The following is a 20897-nucleotide window of genomic DNA, read 5'->3' on the forward strand; positions in this document are numbered from 1 at the left end:
CCTGCAGTGAGCAGGGACATCTTTAACTAGATCAGGTTGCTCAGAGCTTCATCCAGCCTGACCTTGAATTTCTCCACAGGGATGGGGCCTCTACCACCTCTCTGGGCAACCTGTGCCAGTGATCTACCACCTTCAGACTGAAGAACTTCTTCCTCAGGTCTCATCTAACCCTGCTCTGCTCTGGTTTAAACCCATTGCCTCTCATCCTATCTCTCCCTGCCCTTACAAACAGCCCTGCCCAGCTTTCCTGTAGGTCCCTTCAGGGACTGGAAGGGGCTCAGAGCTCTCCCCAGAAGCAGCCTTCTCCTCTCCAGGCTGAACCACCCCAGTTCTCCCAGCCTGTCTTTGCAAGAGAGGGGCTGCAGCCTGTGGATCATCCTCATGGCTTCCTCTGGACCTGCTCCAAGAGGTCCATGTCCTTGTGCTGAGGGCTCCAGAGCTGGATGTAGCACTACAGGGACGTGTCCTCAGAGCAGAGCAGAGGGGCAGAATCCCCTCTCCTGATCTGCTTGGAATGCAGCCCAGGATGCAAGGGCCCATTGCTGGCTTGGGACAGCTTACAGCAGGCAAGATCTTCCTTGTGAAGGCCATGTATGTAGCACCAGCAGCTTCACCTCAGACTGGCAGAGTAGTTTGTGCTCTGGGAGTGACATTAACATCACTGTCCCAGTGCAAGGCAGCTGCTGTACATTCAGCAATGTTATCAAACTGCTTCCCTACCCACCTGCATAACGTTTGGTCTGTCAGACAGCCAGTACTCCTTCTCCAGCTACTGCTGGTTGAGAATGGGGAGTAAAGGGTGAAAACTATATACATCCCTCAAACCCAAGCTGAGCAGCAGGGTCTGAGCGATAGGGAATGGCTTGTACCTCCCAAGGGAGGTTAGTGCCCTTGCTGACAGGAGAAAAACTTTGCAAAGTCTGGAAAATGGGTGGTGAAATTGCCTTTTAAATGATCTGACTTTGAGGCTCCCAGGAGGAGAAAGCAGCCTGTGTGCAAACGTCCTGCTGGCTGTTGGCAAAGACAAGCAAGCAGGGTTTGGGAGAGAGGGGAACAGTCATTCCAACGCCGCCCTGGCTTTGCTGGGAAGTGTTTTCTGGAGCAGCAAGTCTCTGTACAAACTTCCCTTGGAAACAGACTGCATGAAAGCCCGTGCTCACTGGATCTGTACTCATTCTGGATTTCCTCAAGCTCCTTCCAGACCTGTCTCTCAAACCTGGCGACTCTGGCGTGCAGGTTTTTACCCTCTGCTTTCACCTGGCCCAGCTGCTGCTTGTAGCTCCCCGGATTATCCACTTGCTCCAGCTTCAGTGACAGAAGCAGGAGCTTTTCTTCCACTCTTTGTTCTGCTCTTTCCTTTAAACACACAACACAGGTAAGACACTATCAATCAGCCCACGTTAACCCGCCTCCTGCCAGCCAGCATTGATGAGCGTTGCTTCCTCATCCCCTATGTGACAGCACAGAATCAATGCCCTGAATAAACCATGCAGAGGGGGGCTGGGACAGGACAAAGGGGCCGTTAAAAATTATTTTGGCCTTTATTTATGAATTTTAAACCCGGGGATTTGCTGCCACACGTCACAACAGCACACTGGGAACCCAAAGAACCTGGTTTGGGTTGCCTGCATGTGCCCATCCCAAGGCCTCCGACCGAAGGGCTGCGAGGCTGTGATACAGGCTCCTCAGTAAGGAGGCTGAGCCCCATGAGAGCTGCCTAAACAAGGGATGGCAAGCCCACCTCTTCCTCTCCTAAGCCCTGCACAGCTCTTGGAGGCAATTCCCCCTTCTCAGAGGGGTGCTAAAATGTGAGTGTGCAGCTGCCCACCCCGTTCTTGGTCTTCCAGTTGCACAGAGTCCTCTGGTACACTCCAAACCTGGTTAAAATCCTCTGGCCTCCTTTTGCCAGCCCAAAGGATCCCTGTGGACCCCTGAGAGTGGCTCTGCCTCCCAGGGAAGGGGTTTGCAAACCTGGCAGAGCTGCCTGAACCTGAACAGGGTTTAGCAAGGTGGTGGAACATGGTCTGAGCAGTGCAGGTGGCTGGTGGAGTGAGTAAGCTCCGGGAATAACTGAGCTGCTCTGCACTCCCAAAAATGGCTCCATCACCACCCGTAGCCTGACAGGTCTAGTGACCCTCTGGTCTGTACAGCCCCATCACATGTGTGGAAGGACAGGAAGAGGATGGCTGCCATGGAGCCACTGCTGAACAGGGACAAGTGCCCTTGGGGATCTCATCTCCCACTCCCCAGGTTGCCTTCAGCTCCTGGGACTGAACTGTGCTTCCACAGAGGTGACATCCGGAGGGCCACCAGCCACTCCACGCTCTGTGAGTGCCTGTCCATGTACATAAAACCCCAAATGTGCCCCTTTTACTCCACCTACTTAAGGAGGGCTTTGACAGCTCTTACTCCTGCTGAGGCCACGTGGTTTGGCACGGCGGCCTCCTTAGGGGAGAGCTGCCAGGCACATCTGTGTGATTTCTGCTAAACCATCCCAAAAACCATCAGCAAGAGGAGTGGGAATTCGAGCAGCAGCAGCTCTGAGAGAGCAGACGATGCGTCAGAAACGCTTCTGGTGTCTTCCTGGCTGTGCTGAGCCTTGGTCACACAGAGTGCAAGAAGTCACCATCAGGAAACACGAACGGAGATGAGAGCTCAGAAGCTTTTTAGTCCCAAGCAACCTCTGATTCTGGCCTTTAACCAGCATCCTTCTCACTGTGCTGAGACACAGTGAGTGTGTGTTGGTCGCTTTTGGGCTCCGAAGCAGAGCCATGAGGGAGGGAAAGCTTTTAAAGCTGTGAAGGAATTAATTAGAAGGCATTGGTCCCGTGCCAAACACTAACTCCTGTTCTGGAACCTAAACATGCTGTGTTTCAGTGTACTGACTGCAGGATGGTGAGGGTTGGTCTCTATTTAAAACCAGGCAGGATCTGCACAAGCAGCCCCTTCCTTTCCTGAGCTTGTTGATGAATGGAACAGGGTGGTGGTCAGTGGAGGCTCTGATGCTCACCTCGGGACAGGAAGGTGCTGGTTTTGGGACATTTGGGGCTGCACAGATCTGAAGTGGTGTTGTAATTGGGTAAGACTATTTCCAGGGATGCCCACAGCATTCTGGTATCTCCATCCGTGGAGGGATTTAAAAATCACAGGGGTGAACACCAAGCCCTGGGTTGAACCTTACAACTTCCAAGTATCCCTTGCAAAATATGATGACATGATTTCTTTCCTGCCTTGCTCCCACGCCTGGGAGGGCTGGAGACTACCCCAAAGCCATGCCTGGGAGAGGGCTGGAGACCACCCCCAGCTGCCATCCTCAAAACTCTTACCAGTTTCTCCTTCACCATGTTTAGCAGCTGATGCCTGTGCTGGGCTTGATCTTCTTCAGTCCGTGTCAACTGCGCTTCTGTCCACTTCCGATGAGTCTGTACCTGGTCCTTGAAGTCACTTAGAATGCTTGTCAACCTAAAATTATGGTTATTTTTTTTTAGTAGCGGCGCTGAGGCTTAGTCAGTGTTATGGAGGAGTCTTGAGTCACTTGGGTAAAATGTTTAAATGACTCTAAATCTCCTCAATCGCTTCCTAACAAGCCCTAAGCTCAATTATTTTATTAATCCTTACCTTGGAGGTTGTACCTACATGGCAGAATGTGATTTCTGTAGTGTGGTCTGCTCCAGGAAAACATCTGAGGGCTGGAAAAATCTTGATTTCCCATCTGATTTAATGCTATTTACAGCGGGTGAAGAAATTACAACTGCCCAAGCAAACATTGTATGTGCTGCTGGGCATCGAGGAGAGGAGGAAAAGTCACTTTGGGTGTGGCAGAGAGGTTTATAGAGGTAAAAAAATGTTTACACAGTGGCATGGGTGGGCCCCTCACTACCAGAAGGACATGGAGGGCTGCCCAGGGAGGGGCTGAGTCCCCAGCCCTGGGTGTGTTTAACAGGGGGGAGATGAGGTGCTCAGGGATCTGGTTTAGCCCAGGACAGGGACGGTTGGACTCCAGGAGCTTAAAGGGCTTTTCCAACCCTGTTATTCTGTGACTCTGTTGTATTTGTGGCAGAAGCCGGGTACCAGTGGCATACCCCACCTAAAGGGAACTAACAGAGCGGGCAGTGCTCTCAGGGAGCTGCAGGCACGAGCAGGGAGCAAAAGCCAAGAATTTTACAGTAATTGCATTAATTTTCAATGCATCCTGACATGCAAAGAGCTGATTGCTCAAAATATGTTCGGGCCTGGGTTGGGGTACAACCCAACAGGTAGGGAGTGTGGTTTTTATAACTAGAATTGATGCCTACGGCACATCTAATATTTAATATCGCTTTTCTAAAGGGTGTTTAAGTGGTTTTTATGCGGAGTGATTGATAACAGCTCTGTATCATTTTAATGAAGTGATAATTACTGCCAGCAGTCACTGTAAATGTGGCAAAAAAAAAAAATAATGATAGCAAAAATCTCTCTAAAAGTGACACATTATTGCAGTTTGCTACAGACAGTGTCTTTTCTGATCTGCCACATAAGCAGCCTGTTAGGTCAGTGTGGTTAGCTCCAAGGTTTGATTTTTCAAGCATAAAAACTTGTAGTGCTGAGATTTTAATCCATTGGGCGTAAACCAAAGGTCTCACAGCGTTGTCTGTGTTAAGACTGCTGAATATGGAATAAATCTGCAGAATAGCATTTAATGGGTGAGGTTTAACAAGGCCAAGGGCAGAGTGCTGCACATGGGACAGAACAACCCCAGGCAGCGCAACAGGCTGGGGGAGACTGTCTGGAGAGCTGTCAGGCAGAGAAGGCCCTGGGGGTGTTGGGTGACTGTGACTGACCACGAGCCAGCAGTGTGCCCGGGGGGCCAGGAAGGCCAAGGGCAGCCTGGCTTGTGCCAGGCCCAGCGTGGCCAGCAGGTCTGGGGAGGGGATTGTGCCCCTGGGCTGGGCACTGGGGAGGCCGCAGCTGGAGTGCTGGGCCCAGTGCTGGGCCCCTCACTGCCAGAAGGACATGGAGGGCCTGGAGCGAGTGCAGAGAAGGGCAGCCAGGCTGGGGAAGGGGCTGGAGGGCAAATCCTCTGAGGAGCGGCTGAGGGAGCTGGGGGTGTTGAGCCTGGAGAAGAGGAGGCTGAGGGGAGACCTTCTCCCCACCTCCCCTGCCCTGCCAGGAGGGTGCAGAGAGGTGGGCGATGGTCTCTGCAGCCAGGGGACAGGAGATGGGACAAGGGGCAATGGGCTCAAGCTGCCCCAGGGCAGGGTCAGCTCAGCTGGGAGGGAAAAGTTCTTCCCTGGCAGAGCTGTCAGGGCCTGGCCCAGGCTGCCCAGGGAGGGGCTGAGTCCCCAGCCCTGGGGGGTGTTTAACAGAGGGGAGATGAGGTGCTCAGGGATCTGGTTTAGCACAGGACAGGGATGGGTGGACTCGATGGACTTAAAGGGCTTTTCCAACCTGGTGACTCTGTGCTCCTGTGAAAGTTATTTATTTGATGTTCTGTTTTTGGCGCCTTGGAGAAGATTTGGCAAGATTTGCCTTGGGAAGCAACAGGAGAACTGCAGAAATTACTGGATTTATGAAAAGTGGCTTAACAACCACAGAAAACGATGGCCACAAAGCACACCAGTGATGACGGGAGGCTGCACGGTCTGCACGGTCCAGACTGAGCACTCACTGCAGTTGGTCTCTTTGGGAGGCAAATCCTGCAAACCACGGCACCCGTGCGGCTCTGCCGAGGGCTGTAAAGGTGGCTGGGCCCCTCTCAAGGGACATGATGATTAATAGTGCAGCTATTAATGCTAATGCTTCATATTAGAACATTAATTTTTCCTTATTAATAACAAAATAGTACCATGTTCTGGTTCATTTGAACTTCTCTCCAACTAGCATCCCTCCTGCATGGAGCTTAACCAAAGCATTCCCAGCTGGAGTGGTGCTCCGGAGGCAGACAGCTTCCATGGCAGAGCCCTGAAATGCCCATGATGGGAAACCTGTGTGTGTTTAGTCAGAGCATGCTCCACAGTAACTTTTCACAGGGGAAAAGAGGTGCCTTGGCAGTAAAATCGACCCTGTGCAGCAGAATCACAGAATCGTAGTGGTTGGAAGGGTCCTCCAGAGCCCATGGGGTCCCACCCCTGCCCAAGCAGGGTCCCTAGGACAGGGGCTGGAATCTCTCCAGAGAAGGAGACTCCACACCCCCTGGGCAGCCTGTCCCAGGGCTCCCTCACCCTCACCGGCAAGAAGTTCTTCCCCACATTGGGGGGAACTCCCTGGGCTCCAACTTGAGCCCATCGCCCCTTGTCCTGTCCCCACAGACACTGAGCAGAGGCTGCCCATGGCCCCTGGGTCCCACCCTTCAGCTCTTGATCCCCATTGATCAGATCCCCTCTCAGGCTTCTCCTCTGCAGGCTGAACAGCCCCAGGTCCCTCAGCCTTTCCTCCCAGGGGAGATGCTCCAGGCCCTTCATCCCCTTCGCAGCCTCCTCTGGACTCTCTCCAGGAGATCCCTGGCTGTTGGATCCCAGGGAGCCCAGCACTGGACACAACACTCCAGTGGGGCCTGAGCAGGGCAGAGCAGAGTGGGAGGATCCCCTCCTGTCACCTGCTGCCCACACTCCTCCTGATGCCCCCAGGATCCCATTGTCTCTCTCAGCCCCAGGGCACACTGCTGGCTCATGGCCACCCTGTCACCCACCAGCACCCCCAGGTCCTTCTCCCCAGAGCTTCTCTCCAGCAGCTCACCCCCAGCCTGTCCTGATTCCAGCAGTTATTCCTTCCCAGGGACAAGACTCTACACTTGCTTTTATTAAATCTCATTTGGTTTCTTAAATGCTGCTATTCCCATGTCGCTGCTCCATGAGATAATCTCCTCTGCAAAGGGCCATACTTCTGAGTGAGGCAGGGCTCCTGTGATATACCAAAATATATCTAAAAGCCACCCATGACATCCTGAAATCTGTCTAAAAGCCACCCATTTTTCAGTGACAGTATCAGCCTGTGCTTTTTGCAATGCAGCTGCCAGCCCACAGTCAAAGACGACTGGATCCCAGGCAGCTGCAAGTCAACTAAATAGGTAACACTGAGCTTTAAAGCTTGATTTAAACATGCCAAGTTTTACAGGGACGCTCCAGTCTGTTCCAGAAGTTAAATTTTATTTCAGCTCTATAAAAAGAATACATAAATCTGGCAGGCTTTTAAAGGAGCAATAAAAACAGGAGACAGACAGCCCCCAAAGGGCATGTTATTTTAATTAAATTTTATATTAACGGGAATAAAATCTCAGCGTTTAGTAAATAAGTATTTTGTATTTCATGCTGAACACACAATGCCAGCACATCTCCGTGTCTCCAAAGCCACCTCTTTTTTAAGCTCCCTACATCTGATGAGGATTTCAGTTAGCACCTCGTTAGCTTTCGAGAAACTCAGCATTTACCTAAATTTGGTTTTCTAATCTCTTTCTTTCCTGGCTTTGTTCTGTTTCTTCTTCCCTCCTACTTCGGTTTTGTTCCTTGTCTCCTCCACATGATACTGATCTCCATCCCTCACTGATCTCTGTCTCCCTGTTCCTCCTTCCCTTTCCCCAGTTTATTCCTCGTTATTGCCCAGTTCACCCCAATTCCTTTTCCTCTTCTCAGTGAGAACTTTCTTCCGTTCGAACTTCTGGCCTCTTTTTACTTCTGAACACAACTCAGATAAAAATCTTAATTAAAATGAATCTTTATTCATATACTTCCCCAGTTTAAGGCACGGGGTGATTATTGCCTTTGAAATATCGTTATTGCAGGATTATTATAATTAGATTTTGAATTACTTGTGCTGGCTCTGCTATTCAGCACCGGGCTGTGTTGCACTGTTTGGGTGCCAGACACTTCTGCTCACTCCATCCTTGCCTGCAACTCCCTTCTCCCTAAAACTCAGGATTTAAACAGCACCCTAAAAGAACAGGGAAACCATACAGCATCCTTAAAATGCACACATCTGAGCTGACCCTGCCCTGGGGCAGCTTGAGCCCATTGCCCCTTGTCCCATCTCCTGGCCCCTGGCTGCAGAGACCATCGCCCACCTCTCTGCACCCTCCTGGCAGGGCAGGGGAGGTGGGGAGAAGGTCTCCCCTCAGCCTCCTCTTCTCCAGGCTCAGCACCCCCAGCTCCCTCAGCCACTCCTCAGAGGATTTGCCCTCCAGCCCCTTCCCCAGCCTGCTGCTCGTCAGGTTCTCCCCCTGGAAAGGGACACCTCTCAAGGTTACTCCTCGAGGTGGAGAGAACCCTTGCCACAACAGATCCACACCAGATCCTCAGTAAGTGAATTGGGAGTAAGTGCACTAAACTTTGTGCTCTCTGCTAAGAATTATAAAGGGTTGATTGTGCATATATAATCCTTTAGACATTGTTGACCAAGTCTGGGACTAAGACTGGATCCAGCTGCACCTGGGCTCCTCTCTGAGAAAGGGTTTAGAAAGCAAGGGGGTCCTTTCTGAACCTCTCTCTATGCACTATACAATCATGATTGCCTTACCAACCTTAATCACTTCGTGTTTATTACCAATCACGTTTACTCCCTTTGTCTCATATCAATAAACATATTGCTGCCTCTCTCTTAGGAGTGAAGAGCATCCCCCTTATCTCTCCATCTGCGACAGCTCGGCACAAATCAGCCCCAGTTACAATAGTAAGTAGAGTCTTTCTTTGTAGTTGGTGCCATAAGTTAATTGGTTTCATGCCTTTCTTCTTGCAGGGTGGCATTTAGCACCTCGTTTTAACAATTAGCACACAAGGCAACAGGCTTTCATTAGGTATTTTCATTATTTTACAGCATAGATCTTCATTAACCTTCTCCTAGTGTTCTGAGTGGATGTTAATTAACGGGTTTGTTTTGCTGTTTCATGGCAACCTGCTCATCACACCAAAGCACTCAGGGTGAATTATCCTAATGAAAAACCCTCCATCACCTACTTGAAATCCAGAAGTTGCAATTCGTGATGTTGATCTCCCTGGACTGTCTTTAAATTGGAGCTTTGGTCGGAGTTGGAAGTCTCTATCTTGCCCAATAGCTGCATCACCTAATGAGAACACAATGGAGAATGCCTCTATGACCCAGACTGTGAGCACTTAGGTTTAAACACACACTGTGATTGCAAGCATGGACAAAAACAGCTGGCACCATGGTACAGCCACACCAACCTGAACTTTTCTCACAAATAATTCCATTCAGCAAAGACTGAAGGTTGAGCTCAGAGTCACCAAGGCTGTAAGACCTGCTGAGGTACAAGTCTGAGTGGATGCAGGCTTTGCTAGTACATGTGGGCGTACACAAGGCTCTCTGTGTCTGAACAATCCATTGGGCAACACTTCAACTACCCCCAGGAACCATGGGGTAGAATCCCAGGCTGCGTTGGGTTGGAAAAGACATTCAAAGGCCATCTGGTCCAACCCCCTGCAGTGAGCAGGGACATCTCTGATCAGCTTGCTCAGAGCTTCATCCAGCCTGACCTTGAATGTCTCCACAGGGATGGGGCCTTCACCACTTCTCTGGGAAACCTGGGCCAGTGATGCACCACCCTGGGAGTGAAGAACTTCTTCCCAAGGTCTCATCCAAACCTGCCCTGCTCTGGTTTAAACCCATTGCCCCTAATCCCATCACTCCCTGCCCTTAGAAACAGCCCTGCCCAGCTTTCCTGTAGGTCCCTTGAGGGATGGGAAGGGGCTCAGAGCTCTCCCCAGAAGCAGCCTTCTCTTCCCTTCTTTGGGCTGAGCCAGCCCAGCTCTCCCAGCCTGGCTCGAGGCAGAGGGGATCCAGCCTTTGGATCATCTCCACGGCTTCCTCTGGACCTGCTCTAAGAGGTCCATGTCCTTCTGCTGTGGGCTCCAAAGCTGGAGGCAACACTGCAGGGGGGTTTCCTCAGAGCAGAGCAGAGGGGCAGAATCCCCTCTCTTGATCTGCTGGCCACACTCCTTGTGTTGCAGCCCAGGATGCAGAGGGCCTTGGGTGGGCAAGTGTCCTGGTTTTGGCTCGCATACAGATAATTTTCCTCCTAGCAGTGGGTATAGTGCTGTGTTTTGGATTTGGGATGAGAATACCGTTGATAACACACAGCTGGTTTAGTTGTTGCTAAGTAATACTTAGCGAAGAACTTTTCACCTTCACACACCTTGCCAGTGAGGAGGTATGTGAGGAGACATGAGGGGACACAGCCAGGAGAGCTGACCTGAACTGGGAAAAGGGATATTCCATACTTTACAGTGTCGTGATCCATGTATAACGTGAACACGATCCCTAGCTGTGCACTGGTTGTCTGCAGGTGGTGAGCAGTTGAGCTCTACACAGCTTGGTTTGTACCTTCTGCCATTCATACTCAGGTTTGTATTTGCATTCCTATCAGTACCCTCTGTCTGCTCTCTCATATCAAACTGCCTTTATCTCACCCCTGGAGTTTTACCTTTCTTTGTCGGGTTCCCTCACCCATCCTACTGTGGGGGGGACAGCTGTGTGGCACTGTTAGGGGCTGTCCAGGTTAAACAGTGACAAGAAGGTACATAGTGGCTGGCACCGTGTGGTGGAGATGCAGTCCCAGCATGGTGAAGGGGTTCTGATCAATACCAGAGTGCACAAGGAATGGTAATGGGTTGTTTATCAGCTGAGGATCCCCACATCCTAGAGTGTTTTTATTATCTGCAATTACTTTTCATCTATAAATGCCACTGCCACTCCACACTATCATGGAAATGGTATCTTTTTACTAAAAATCCTGACATACTCTATCATTCATTAATATTGGTGAGCGATTTGGAGAGGAAGATACCCCCTCCCAAAACCCCCTCCCCATATATATAAATGCATAGGCACCACTCACTGGGCATTTCACTGTCAGGTTGGTACTCACCTTCTTCTCAAAGTCGGAAGCACAGTTCTTGAGGGCAGCATGAAGGCCACAGATCTCCTTATCAGTCTTCTGGGCCTCATGCTGGAGGATGCTGATGTCTCCCGACAGCTTGGCGATGCTTGCCTCGCATCTGCAGTGGAAGCAGAGATGAGACCCTCTGCAGTGGGGCACTGGAGGGGGCCTGAGGGCAGATGCTGGTCCCCATGCACTGCCACCGGATTGAATCCAGCTCCCCACTCCAGCACATCAGCAGAGACACCCTGCTGCAGCACCCTCAGTCTGCTTTCAGACAGTAAAAGAGCTGGTGGGGGTGATGGAGGGGAAGTGGGGGGCAGCCAGAGGCAATGCCCTTGGCTGCAGCAGCAAAGCCTGTGGGGTTCCTCATACCACAAACCTCCCTGTGATGCCCACAGGCTCCTCACATCACAAACCCCCTTGTGCTGCCCACAGGCTCCTCAAACCACAAACCTTGTGCTCCCCGTGGGCTCCTCGTACCACAAACCTCCTCATGATGCTGCAGGAGCTGCCCACAGCTCACCCTGCCAGACCAAACCCCCCCTGATTTCCCACTTTCTAATCTCAATAAATTAAATTAAGTCTGAAGTATAAATCAAGAGGCTAACCTGCACCCCAAGTGCACCCAGATTTTGGATGCCTACCAGGAGATGTAATGTTATGTCTTAAATATTTTACATTTATATATTATATATAAAATACTTTATATATTTATATATAATACTTTATATATAATATATGTTATGTTATGTATTAAGTATTTATAATAAAATATAAAATAATTCTATATATAAAAATCCTTTTTTAACATGAACAAGAAGACTTTGTTTAGTGTATATGGCATTATACACATAATATTATATATTTATATATGTCTCCTTCTGCACCCCCTCCTGCACCTCATCCCACCAGGAGGATCTGCCTGACCCAGAGCAGGCAGTACTTAAAACCAGAGCATGGAAAAACACACCTTAATGCCACAGAGCAGCAGGCACAATTCAGTGTAAACGGTGGAAGAGAAGTTGGGAGAGGAAAACAGCAAAGTTTTAAAATGCCAGAGAAATTATCCTCCAAAGCACTGCCACCAAATAAAGCCGGTGCTGTTGACAGATAAAGGATCTGCAGAGAAATTTTGACAGTTTAAATAGACCAACTTTTTGTCATCTCCTGACGACGCTCAGATATTGTGATACACCTACGGAGCACGTAGATCAAGGAAATAATAATAATAATGGGGAAAAAAAGGTAGTGCAAATAATAGAGGCTTTGTACAAAGGCCAGAACCTTGATCAAAGGAAACCACTGACTTGGAAAACAACTACAGATTAGCTGAGAAGGTGAACATGGGCCTGGAAGGGAGGGGGTTGTTCCACAGCTGGCTGCTGTCACAGCTTCTCTGGCTGCATCCCAGAAAACACTCCAGGAGCCAGGGAGCAGAGGGTGCAGGGACACCATGGTCCCCGGGGATGGAAGGTTCCAGGGGGCATCAAGCAGGGGTTTAGGGGCTTCTCATTCCTGCTGGGCTGCATGGAAATGCAGGAATGGGATGAGGATGCAGCTGGGGTGCAAGGTTGATGACTGACTGGGCTCACACCTACAGCAGCTTTCCGTCAGAGATGGGAGGGAAAATCCCACCCCAAGGCAACAATGACAGAGCTTAGTGGATATGGATGATATAACCTCAGTTACAGGAGAGAGAAACCTGAATATTCCATGCAGAGAATACTGAAAAATTGAGATTTGATGATAGGATCTGCAAAGCCTGAGGAGTTAGGCTTCCAGCGTGGGGGTCAACTTAACTAGGGCTGTGCTGCTGTGCAGCCTGACAGGTCAGAGCTGTGCCTGGGGACCTGCAGCTGTGGCGAGTTTGCAAAGACCCTCAGCACTCTGATGTGCCTTGAGAATCTCTGGGCCTGCTCAGGTCTCAGTTTCCCTGTGGATAAAGTCATTATTATGTGCAAAGCACTCAAATGCAGTATTGCTGTTCATCAGAATAAGGTCTGAAGAGAATGGGGATACTTGGGATTTGCTTACATCTTGCTCTAATTTGATATTTCATCAATTCAGAAGACATTCAGTGCCTTATGGTGAGGTTACAGTCTTCCAGTCACAGAAAGCAGGGTCTGGATGGAGAGTGTACCAACAGCAGCCCAGGAGGGCTGGGGCTGCAACACAAGGTGTACTCCTACCAGATTTGCAAATGCATTAAAAAATATAAAGAAATAAAAGCCTTTGATAGTTATATCAAAGAACTCAGGTAGAGATAGGCACATACCTTCCTGCTGTATGTGCAAGGAGCTCTCGTGAGACCCCACCTGGAATAGTGTGGTCAGTTCTGGAGTCCCCAGCATAAGAAGGACATGGAACTGTTGGAGCAGGTTCAGAGAAGGGCATGGAGATGATTAGAAGGCTGGAGCCCCTCTCCTGTAAAACCAGGCTGAGAGAGATGGGCTGGTTCAGCCTGGAGCAGAGAAGGCTCCAGGCAGATCTTACAGCACCTTCCAGACCCTGAAGGGGCTACAAGGAAGCTGGGGAGGGACTTTTTAGAAGGGCAGGGAGTGACAGGATCAGGGGTAATGGGTTTAAGTTGGAAAGGGGAAGATTTAGATTGGATATTAGGAAGAAATTCTTTCCTCTGAGGGGGGTGAGGCCCTGGCACAGGGTGCCCAGGGAGGTGGTGGCTGCCCCCTCCCTGAAGGTGTTCAAGGCCGGGTTGGATGGGGCCTTGAGCAGCCTGGGCTGGTGAGAGGTGTCTCTGCCCATGGCAGGGGGTGGGGACTTGATGATCTTTGAGATCCCTTCCAGCCCAAACCATTCTGTGATACTGTGATTCTACGATTATCCTCCAAAGTCAGGGAAGAAACAGCACATATTGGACTGCTGCACTTGGGCAAGTACACCACATGTTCTGAAGGGTCATTGGAGAGCCTGAAGAGAATTAATTCATATTTATCAGAAGTGTGTCTTTTTTTACAGCTGATTCCCTAATTCTTATGACTGTAATACACATTCCCATGCCCAAAGGAATTCTTATTAAAGGTTAAAATACAAATAAAATATATAGCTAATTCAATGGGAATGCTGCTATAGCTGAGATGCCCGAGGCTGGGTGGTGTTCTTTTTAAAAGATCACTGATATTTGACACATCAGTGTTTACATGGTGTGGAAACGTAGCCTGAAGGTCCAAGAGTTAATGGACATCCACCTCAGCTGGCAAGAGGTGCCCATCTATTTTTCAGAGAAAGATAAGCGTGAAGGAATAGACACAATTCGAATTACAAGAGCTAATCTACATGAATCCTTTGCACATGGCAGAATACAGGAGGGTGAATCATCTGCTGTGAGAAAGAGCAGTAGCTCCATTTAGGGTTCATTTCATCCCAGATGATAGTCTCAGATTAAGGTTAGGCTACAAATCAAGAGGAAAACTGTCACTGCCTGTTTGCCTTTGGAAGACTTCTATTAATTCAATAAATGCAAGTTAAAATGAACACGTGCCTTTGTCTCCAGCCACTCCAGGCTCTCTTTAATCTACATGGAAACTTCAAACCCTGAAACCTCAAGATCAGAGAAACATGGAAGTATTAATCGTGGCCGTGCTGCAGTCCTCTTGTCACTTCTGGCTCCCTCCTCAGCCACGGGGCCGGGGGCAGGTACCCAGTTAAGGCTTGGCATTTCCAGAGGAGAATGCAGCAGCAAGAAAAACAAGAAAGTGCTCATGACTCATGGATCACACAAAACTATACTGTGCTTAAGCTTAGTGGCAATCCTTTGCCTAAAAGCACTTTATAGTCTTGCTGTTGTGATGCCTCTAAAACACCAGCTCTGGCTCAGCGGTGCAAGTGTTTGGGTGAAGCTGAAAGATGTGCTGCTTTCCTTTCTTCTCTCCTTAAAAATAAGTGGGGACTAAGGGCTTGGTTTCCAGTATCCTAAGATGGCTTTGGTCCCCTCAGAAGTGAACTGGTCCCTTTTTTCCCCACAATTACCCTGCTTCCCCCAAGTGCTTTTGCTTTGCTTTGCTGCTGGCCAGTGCATAAAGATGGGAGCCAGTGCAGCCGAGGAAGGGAAGCTGGGAAAACGCTGGGAAAAGAGGAGCAAGACACTTTACTCCTTGAATGCTACGGCTTCCCTGAAAGTATGTCACCTGGGCTCTGCTGACCTGAATTGGAAGACATCAGGAGGCTCTGCAGGATCTCCTCCTACTCAGCCACGAGGTTGAAAAACCCATCGTTTCCCTGCCAGCTTTGAGTGTGTTGGCTTCAGCCTCTTGCTTTGCATTCCTGCAGCAGTCTGGAGTCCTTCAGTAACCTAGGATTTCCCCCCCCTTCTCTCCTGGTAGTTATACATGGAAATGAAGACATCTCTGGATTTATTTTTTTCTATAACCTATACATAGATGTGTGCTTCTCTCAGACAGAAATTTTCCTCATCCCACCATCACATCCCAGGCTCTTTTCTACACCATATCAAGCTTTTAATTTCAGAAAGGGGGCTCTGCTCGGTACAGTATTCTGCTACCACTCTCAGTGCCATACATAGAGCTAAAATAAGCTCCCTTCTTTACTGGTCCTCAGGTCCTCTTGTCTAAGGCAATACTCCTGGCATTTTTGACACCACATCTCACAGCAAACTCACCTGCTGTACTCCCCAAACTTCTTAGGGGGCACCGAGTAGTGGAACTGTCTCTCTTTTAGGTTTATAAAACATGTTTTTTTCTCAATCAGACTAGATTACCAATATTCCTGATTATTATCAGTGACCACCTTGCCCCCAGTTTTAATGCTACACACACACACCCACAGCAGTGTTTCAGATGTAAAGCGTGTGACTGGGCTTCTGGAGGAAAAAAACCCCACATCCCACATTAAAAACATGCCAGTGATTCAATGAAATGTGATCATGCTGAACAGATTGATGTAGATGTATCTTAAGAGACAGTTAATATAACTTTAATGTAAGAGTTTTCATGTTTTTTAGAATAGGTTAGTTTGGGATTTTAGTAGAATATGGGTGTAACTGTGTGAGCTGCTTTGTGAGAGCAGCTGCAAACCTGAGCCAGAACAGGGCAACAGCCTTGGAGATAAAGAAGTGAAGATGGGGAGTCATCAATAATGAGACCAACAACCAACTAAGAGACAGAGATCATCCTGTTTTCAGCTCAAAGGGGTTCCTGACTGGTTTGTGCAGGAATGTGTGTTTGAGCTCAGGAACTATGGAGAGGAAACGTAAAGAGCATGTGCTGAGGGAGAGGCCGACGTCCAGCCTTCATCCCTGAAGACCCCAGAAGACCCTCTGAGTGTCCCTGAGCACGCTGTGTCTGGGAGGAGTTAATGGGAATGGCTCCCTGGGAATACTCTGCATCACCCTGGCTTTTCTCAGCAATGCTGCTGAGTCTGCAGAGTGAATCTGTATCAGTGGGAGAGATTTGGCTTCAATCAGGCACCCCCTGGGAGGAGCGATGGATGCCCTGTGTGCCCAGCGCTGCGATGGAGGATCCTGCTTCACAGGCACCAAGGCCAGGGAGTGTGGGTCCCAATTTTCCAAGGCATCACCAGCTCAAGGAGCTTGCTTCCTAATTATTACCTTTCCCAATCTATTAATTCTTAATCCATCTGCTCTCTTGGTAGGACACAGCACAGTTCCACAGTTTCCATTTCTTTCAGTTCTGACATTTTGCGTTACTAAGCGCCCCGCAGAAGTCCCTCTATGTCAGGCACATGCAATTACCTGTACCAAGGAAAAATTTATAATCTCACCAAAAGAAGAAATCCAGCTTGCTCCACAGGACCAGCTTTCCAAGAGAGGAAGTAAAGATTTTATTGAAACAACAGGAGAGTTTAAGTAGGAGGAAAGAACCGCCGGGATGGAGAAGAAATATTCTCTAGAAATTCATGTGTGTGATGAAGAATGAGACAGGAAAATACAGATACTTTTTTCCAGGCTTGATGATTTTTTCTAACATGGGGAGTGTGAAGCACAGATCTGGCACCAAAGTGGAGATATGAGTGCAGAGTACATTCATGCCCACTCGGAATCTGCTCCGCACAAATCGCCTCACGGAGAGGAACGAGGAGGCTGCTGCACATTCCTTACCTTGCCACTCTTCCACGCAGGTCTCCAAGAACATGGATGTATTTATGGTCCAGACTTTGAACAGCAAAATTAGTTTCTACTGCGACACCGTCCCTGGCTCTTATTTGCCTCTCCAAAACCTGCAAATTTGAGATGATTAATGATTTGGGTTTTCTACTTTGGGGTTGTTTGGTTTTTTTTTCTTTCTTCTTTTTTTTTGTTTTGTTTTTGTTTTATGTTAATTTCAAACTAGAGTTCAAAGCACCATTTATGGCAGCAGGTCTAAGAGCCTGCTTTTCTTTCCTGGATGAAGTAATATATTTTTCTTTCACAAAATCTGTATCTACATAAATAATTTATCAATTTTACCCACCCACAAAAAAAAAAAAAAAAGAGAAAAAAAAAAGAAGAGTGCTTCATGTTGAAAAGCCTGGCACAGAAAAGATTACAAAATGCAAAAATTGGGGAATTAATTTTATCATCCCCCTCCAGGACCTGCAGAACAGGGCAGCCCATAATAAATAACAAACAGGGTTTTCATGTCCCTTCCAGCAAGGGAAGCCCGGTGTTTCTGGGAGGTGGGCAGCAGCACAGATGAGTTTTGCATCAATCTGGGGGTGTTTCAGGGAGACTTCCCAGTCTGGACAAGGCAGGGCAGAGGTAGATGCAGGATTTCTGCTCCAAGCCTGGTCTGCCCACGCTGCCAGTTGGGAATGTTACCTCCAAGGTAACGCACCAAACTGGGTATATAAAGATGTCCTTAATGCACACAGGCCTTTGAGGGGGCAGGATTGGGCTACGGTGAATCCTTTAATCAAAGTATCACAGAATGCTTTGGGTTGGAAGGGATCTGAAAGCCCATCTAGTTCCAAATCCCTGCCATGGGCAGGGACACCCTCACCAGACCAGGATTCCCAAAGCCCCATCCAACCCAGCCTTGAACCCCTCCAGGGATGGGGCTCCCACAGCCTCTCTGGGCACCCTGTGCCAGGGCCTCACCCCCCTCAGAGTGAAGAATTCCTTCCCAACATCTAAGCTAACCCTGCCCTGTGTCAGCTCAAAGCCATCGCCCCGTGTCCTGTCCCTGCCCTCCCTGGTGACCAGCCCCTCTCCCACGTTCCTGCAGGACCCTTTAAGTGTTGGTAGGCTGCAATTTGGTCTCCCTGGAGCCTTCTCTTCTCCAGGCTGAACCAGCCCAGCTCCCCCAGCCTGGCTTCACAGGAGAGGTGCTCCAGACCCTGATGACCTCTGTGGTCTCCTCTGAACTCTCTCTGACAGCTCCACATTTTTCCTGTACTGGGGACCCCAGAGCTGGATGCAGCGCTGCAGGGGTGTGCACCAGAGTGGAGCAGAGAGACAGAATCCTAGAATCACAGAATCCCAGGCTGGTCTGGGTTGGAAGGGACCCCAAGGGTCCCAGAGCTCCAACCCCCTGCCACAGGCAGGGACAACAACCTCCAGGCCTGGAGCTACACAAGGTTGCCCAGGGCCCCAGCCAACCTGGCCTTGAACACCCCCAGGGACGGGGCACCCACCCCCTCTCTGGGCAGCCCCTTCCAGCCCCTCACCACTCTCTCTGCAAAGAACTTCCCCCTATATCTCCTCTAACCCTTCCCTCCTTGAGCTTCACTCCACCCCCCTTGTCCTGGCACTGCCTGCCCATTTAAAAAGCTGATTTTCCTCCAGTTTGTATTTTCCCTTCAGGGACAGGAAGGCTGCAAGAAGAAGAATCTGAAAGAATCCCCTGCAAAGCAGCAGAATCACCTCCAGAGAAGTTAAAGTGCATTACAGACATACCCACTCAGCCCTGAGCATGGATGTGGGTCAGTATAAGCAGCAATAAATTCTCTTGTTTTACCCTTACGGTTCAGTGTGTGGCCTGAATTCTGGTTTACTGCACAGTACTAAAAGTCTTATGTAAAGATGGAAGGAGTAACCACCCTGCAGGCTTGTCCTGATGGCATCTGAATGTGTCACAAGGATTAATTTTAGGAAGCCCATGTGCAGCTACTGTGACCTTTTACAGATACGGAGCGGAGGTGGGAAACGGTTTTATAAAATCTCCTGATTTTACTTCTCAGGTTGAAAGGAGATGCCTGGGGCCGATATTTCAGTATAATCCAGCACTACATGGCAGCTCACCTGGGCACAGAACTGCTCCTACGCTCTTTGCTATGCAAATATCCTATTTGTGCAAAAATAGAGTGGTTTTTGTTGGCCTTTTATTTAAACTGTCCCACTGAGTGAATTAGGAAAAGAAAATAAAATGGAAAGGACAAGTACAAAGGAAAATTTAAACTCTGAATGCTTAAAGTTCAGCAAAGTTGTTGCAGATGGGTTTGCCCATCCTGTGGGTCACACAGGCTCATCCCACCCTCCCCAGGGCTGCAGGACGGCACAGGGACAGTCCAGATGGGTGTCAGTAGGGTTGTGCCAGAGCTCTGAGTTAATCTGGCTGGGCACAACATCTGAACCTCTTCCCTCAAAGCTGTGCCCCTGCAAACAGGGTCAGGACAAACATTTTCCCCCTCTGCTCTGCCCTGCTCAGGCCCCACCTGGAGTGGTGTGTCCAGTGCTGGGCTCCCTGGGATCAAACAGCCAGGGATCTCCTGGAGAGAGTCCAGAGGAGGCTGCGAAGGGGATGAAGGGCCTGGAGCATCTCCCCTGGGAGGAAGGGCTGAGGGAGCTGGGGCTGTTCAGCCTGCAGAGAAGAAGCCTGAGAGGGGATCTGATCACTGGGGATCAATAGCTGAAGGGTGGGACACAGGGGTATATGGGCAGCCTCTGCTCAGTGTCGGTGGGGACAGGACAAGGGGCGATGGGCTCAAGTTGGAGCCCAGGGAGTTCCTCCCAATGTGGGGAAGAACTTCTTGCCAGTGAGGGTGAGGGAGCCCTGGGACAGGCTGCCCAGGGGGTGTGGAGTCTCCTTCTCTGGAGAGATTCCAGCCCTGACCTGTCCTAGGGACCCTGCTTGGGCAGGGGGTGGGACCCAATGGGCTCTGGTGGTCCCTTCCAACCCCTACAGCTCTGTGATCCGGTGATTTCCTGCTTGGTAGGAAGCAGGGAAGGCACAGTGCCACCTGCAAGTACCCCCTGGCACTAAGACCCTGTGTGGTACCACTGTCCCATTTCTCCAGCAAAAGGAGATGCTTCAGTATGCATCGGAAGTGTGAGTGGAGAAAGTGAAGTGAAATGTTTGCAGAGAAAAATTACATTTACCAGAGTAAAATGCAATTAAAATCCACCATTGCTCCTGAGTAATCCCTGCACACAGCGTGTTGGTAACTGAAATGCCAGACATATCGGGTATTCCTATTTCTGCATCAGAAAATGGTATTCTGTACCAGAAATCTGTATTCTCAAAGGCTTGAACCTGCTGCACAACTCAGGTGTGTTCTCTGGCCGTGCCATTGGCACCGAGTCAGATGCCAGAACTCTGGAAAGACAGAGGCACAGAACCAGACCTCCACTCCCTCGCTGGTCTAAGCAGCGCGAGATGCGTGCTGGTTAGGGTGGAAAACAGCAGCCTCCTGTTTATGGAGGGAAATCAACATTCCCCTTCTCCAGCCAGATCCCCAGGCTCCTGGCAGCACTCCCATCCCAGAGCTTACCACCCCAGGGCAAGAGAGAGACACGTGCACGCGTTTCCATGCAGAAGTTTATATGTAGAACATCTGCACTGGGAAAACGAAGAGGGAAACCCAAACTTGAGTCTTGCTGCCATATGCTAGATGAAAATATTTCCTTTAATTCAGTCTCCTGCTCTCCAACAAAACTGCAAGCAAACAGAATCTGAACCCTTAGATTAACATGAGAAACTCCCCCTGAGCAGCAGTGGCTCCTGCAGCTGGGAAGGGTGATGGGATCCTGGGCTCCATCAGCAGAGGGGGGGCAGCAGGGACAGGGAGGGGATTGTCCCTCTCTGCTCTGCCCTCCCCAGCTGGAGTCCTGTGTCCA

The 20897-nt window shown here is 49.6% G+C and overlaps 1 protein-coding gene across 1 annotated transcript in view; it reads right to left on the reverse strand.

The window, feature by feature from the left end:
* The window catches only part of FAM81B (family with sequence similarity 81 member B), a gene marked incomplete at both ends in the record, with an annotated part of 70305 nt that overhangs the window by 2203 nt on the left and 47205 nt on the right, over positions 1–20897 (reverse strand). The window contains 5 exons of the mRNA XM_084277924.1: positions 1161–1356; positions 3327–3462; positions 8925–9031; positions 10853–10982; positions 16962–17080. Coding sequence (XP_084134050.1) covers positions 1161–1356; positions 3327–3462; positions 8925–9031; positions 10853–10982; positions 16962–17080 — 688 coding nt within the window. The remainder of the gene's footprint in view (positions 1–1160; positions 1357–3326; positions 3463–8924; positions 9032–10852; positions 10983–16961; positions 17081–20897) is intronic.

The sequence above is a fragment of the Gallinula chloropus genome, assembly GCF_964237585.1.
Source record: "Gallinula chloropus genome assembly, chromosome: Z".
Lineage (NCBI taxonomy): Eukaryota > Metazoa > Chordata > Aves > Gruiformes > Rallidae > Gallinula > Gallinula chloropus.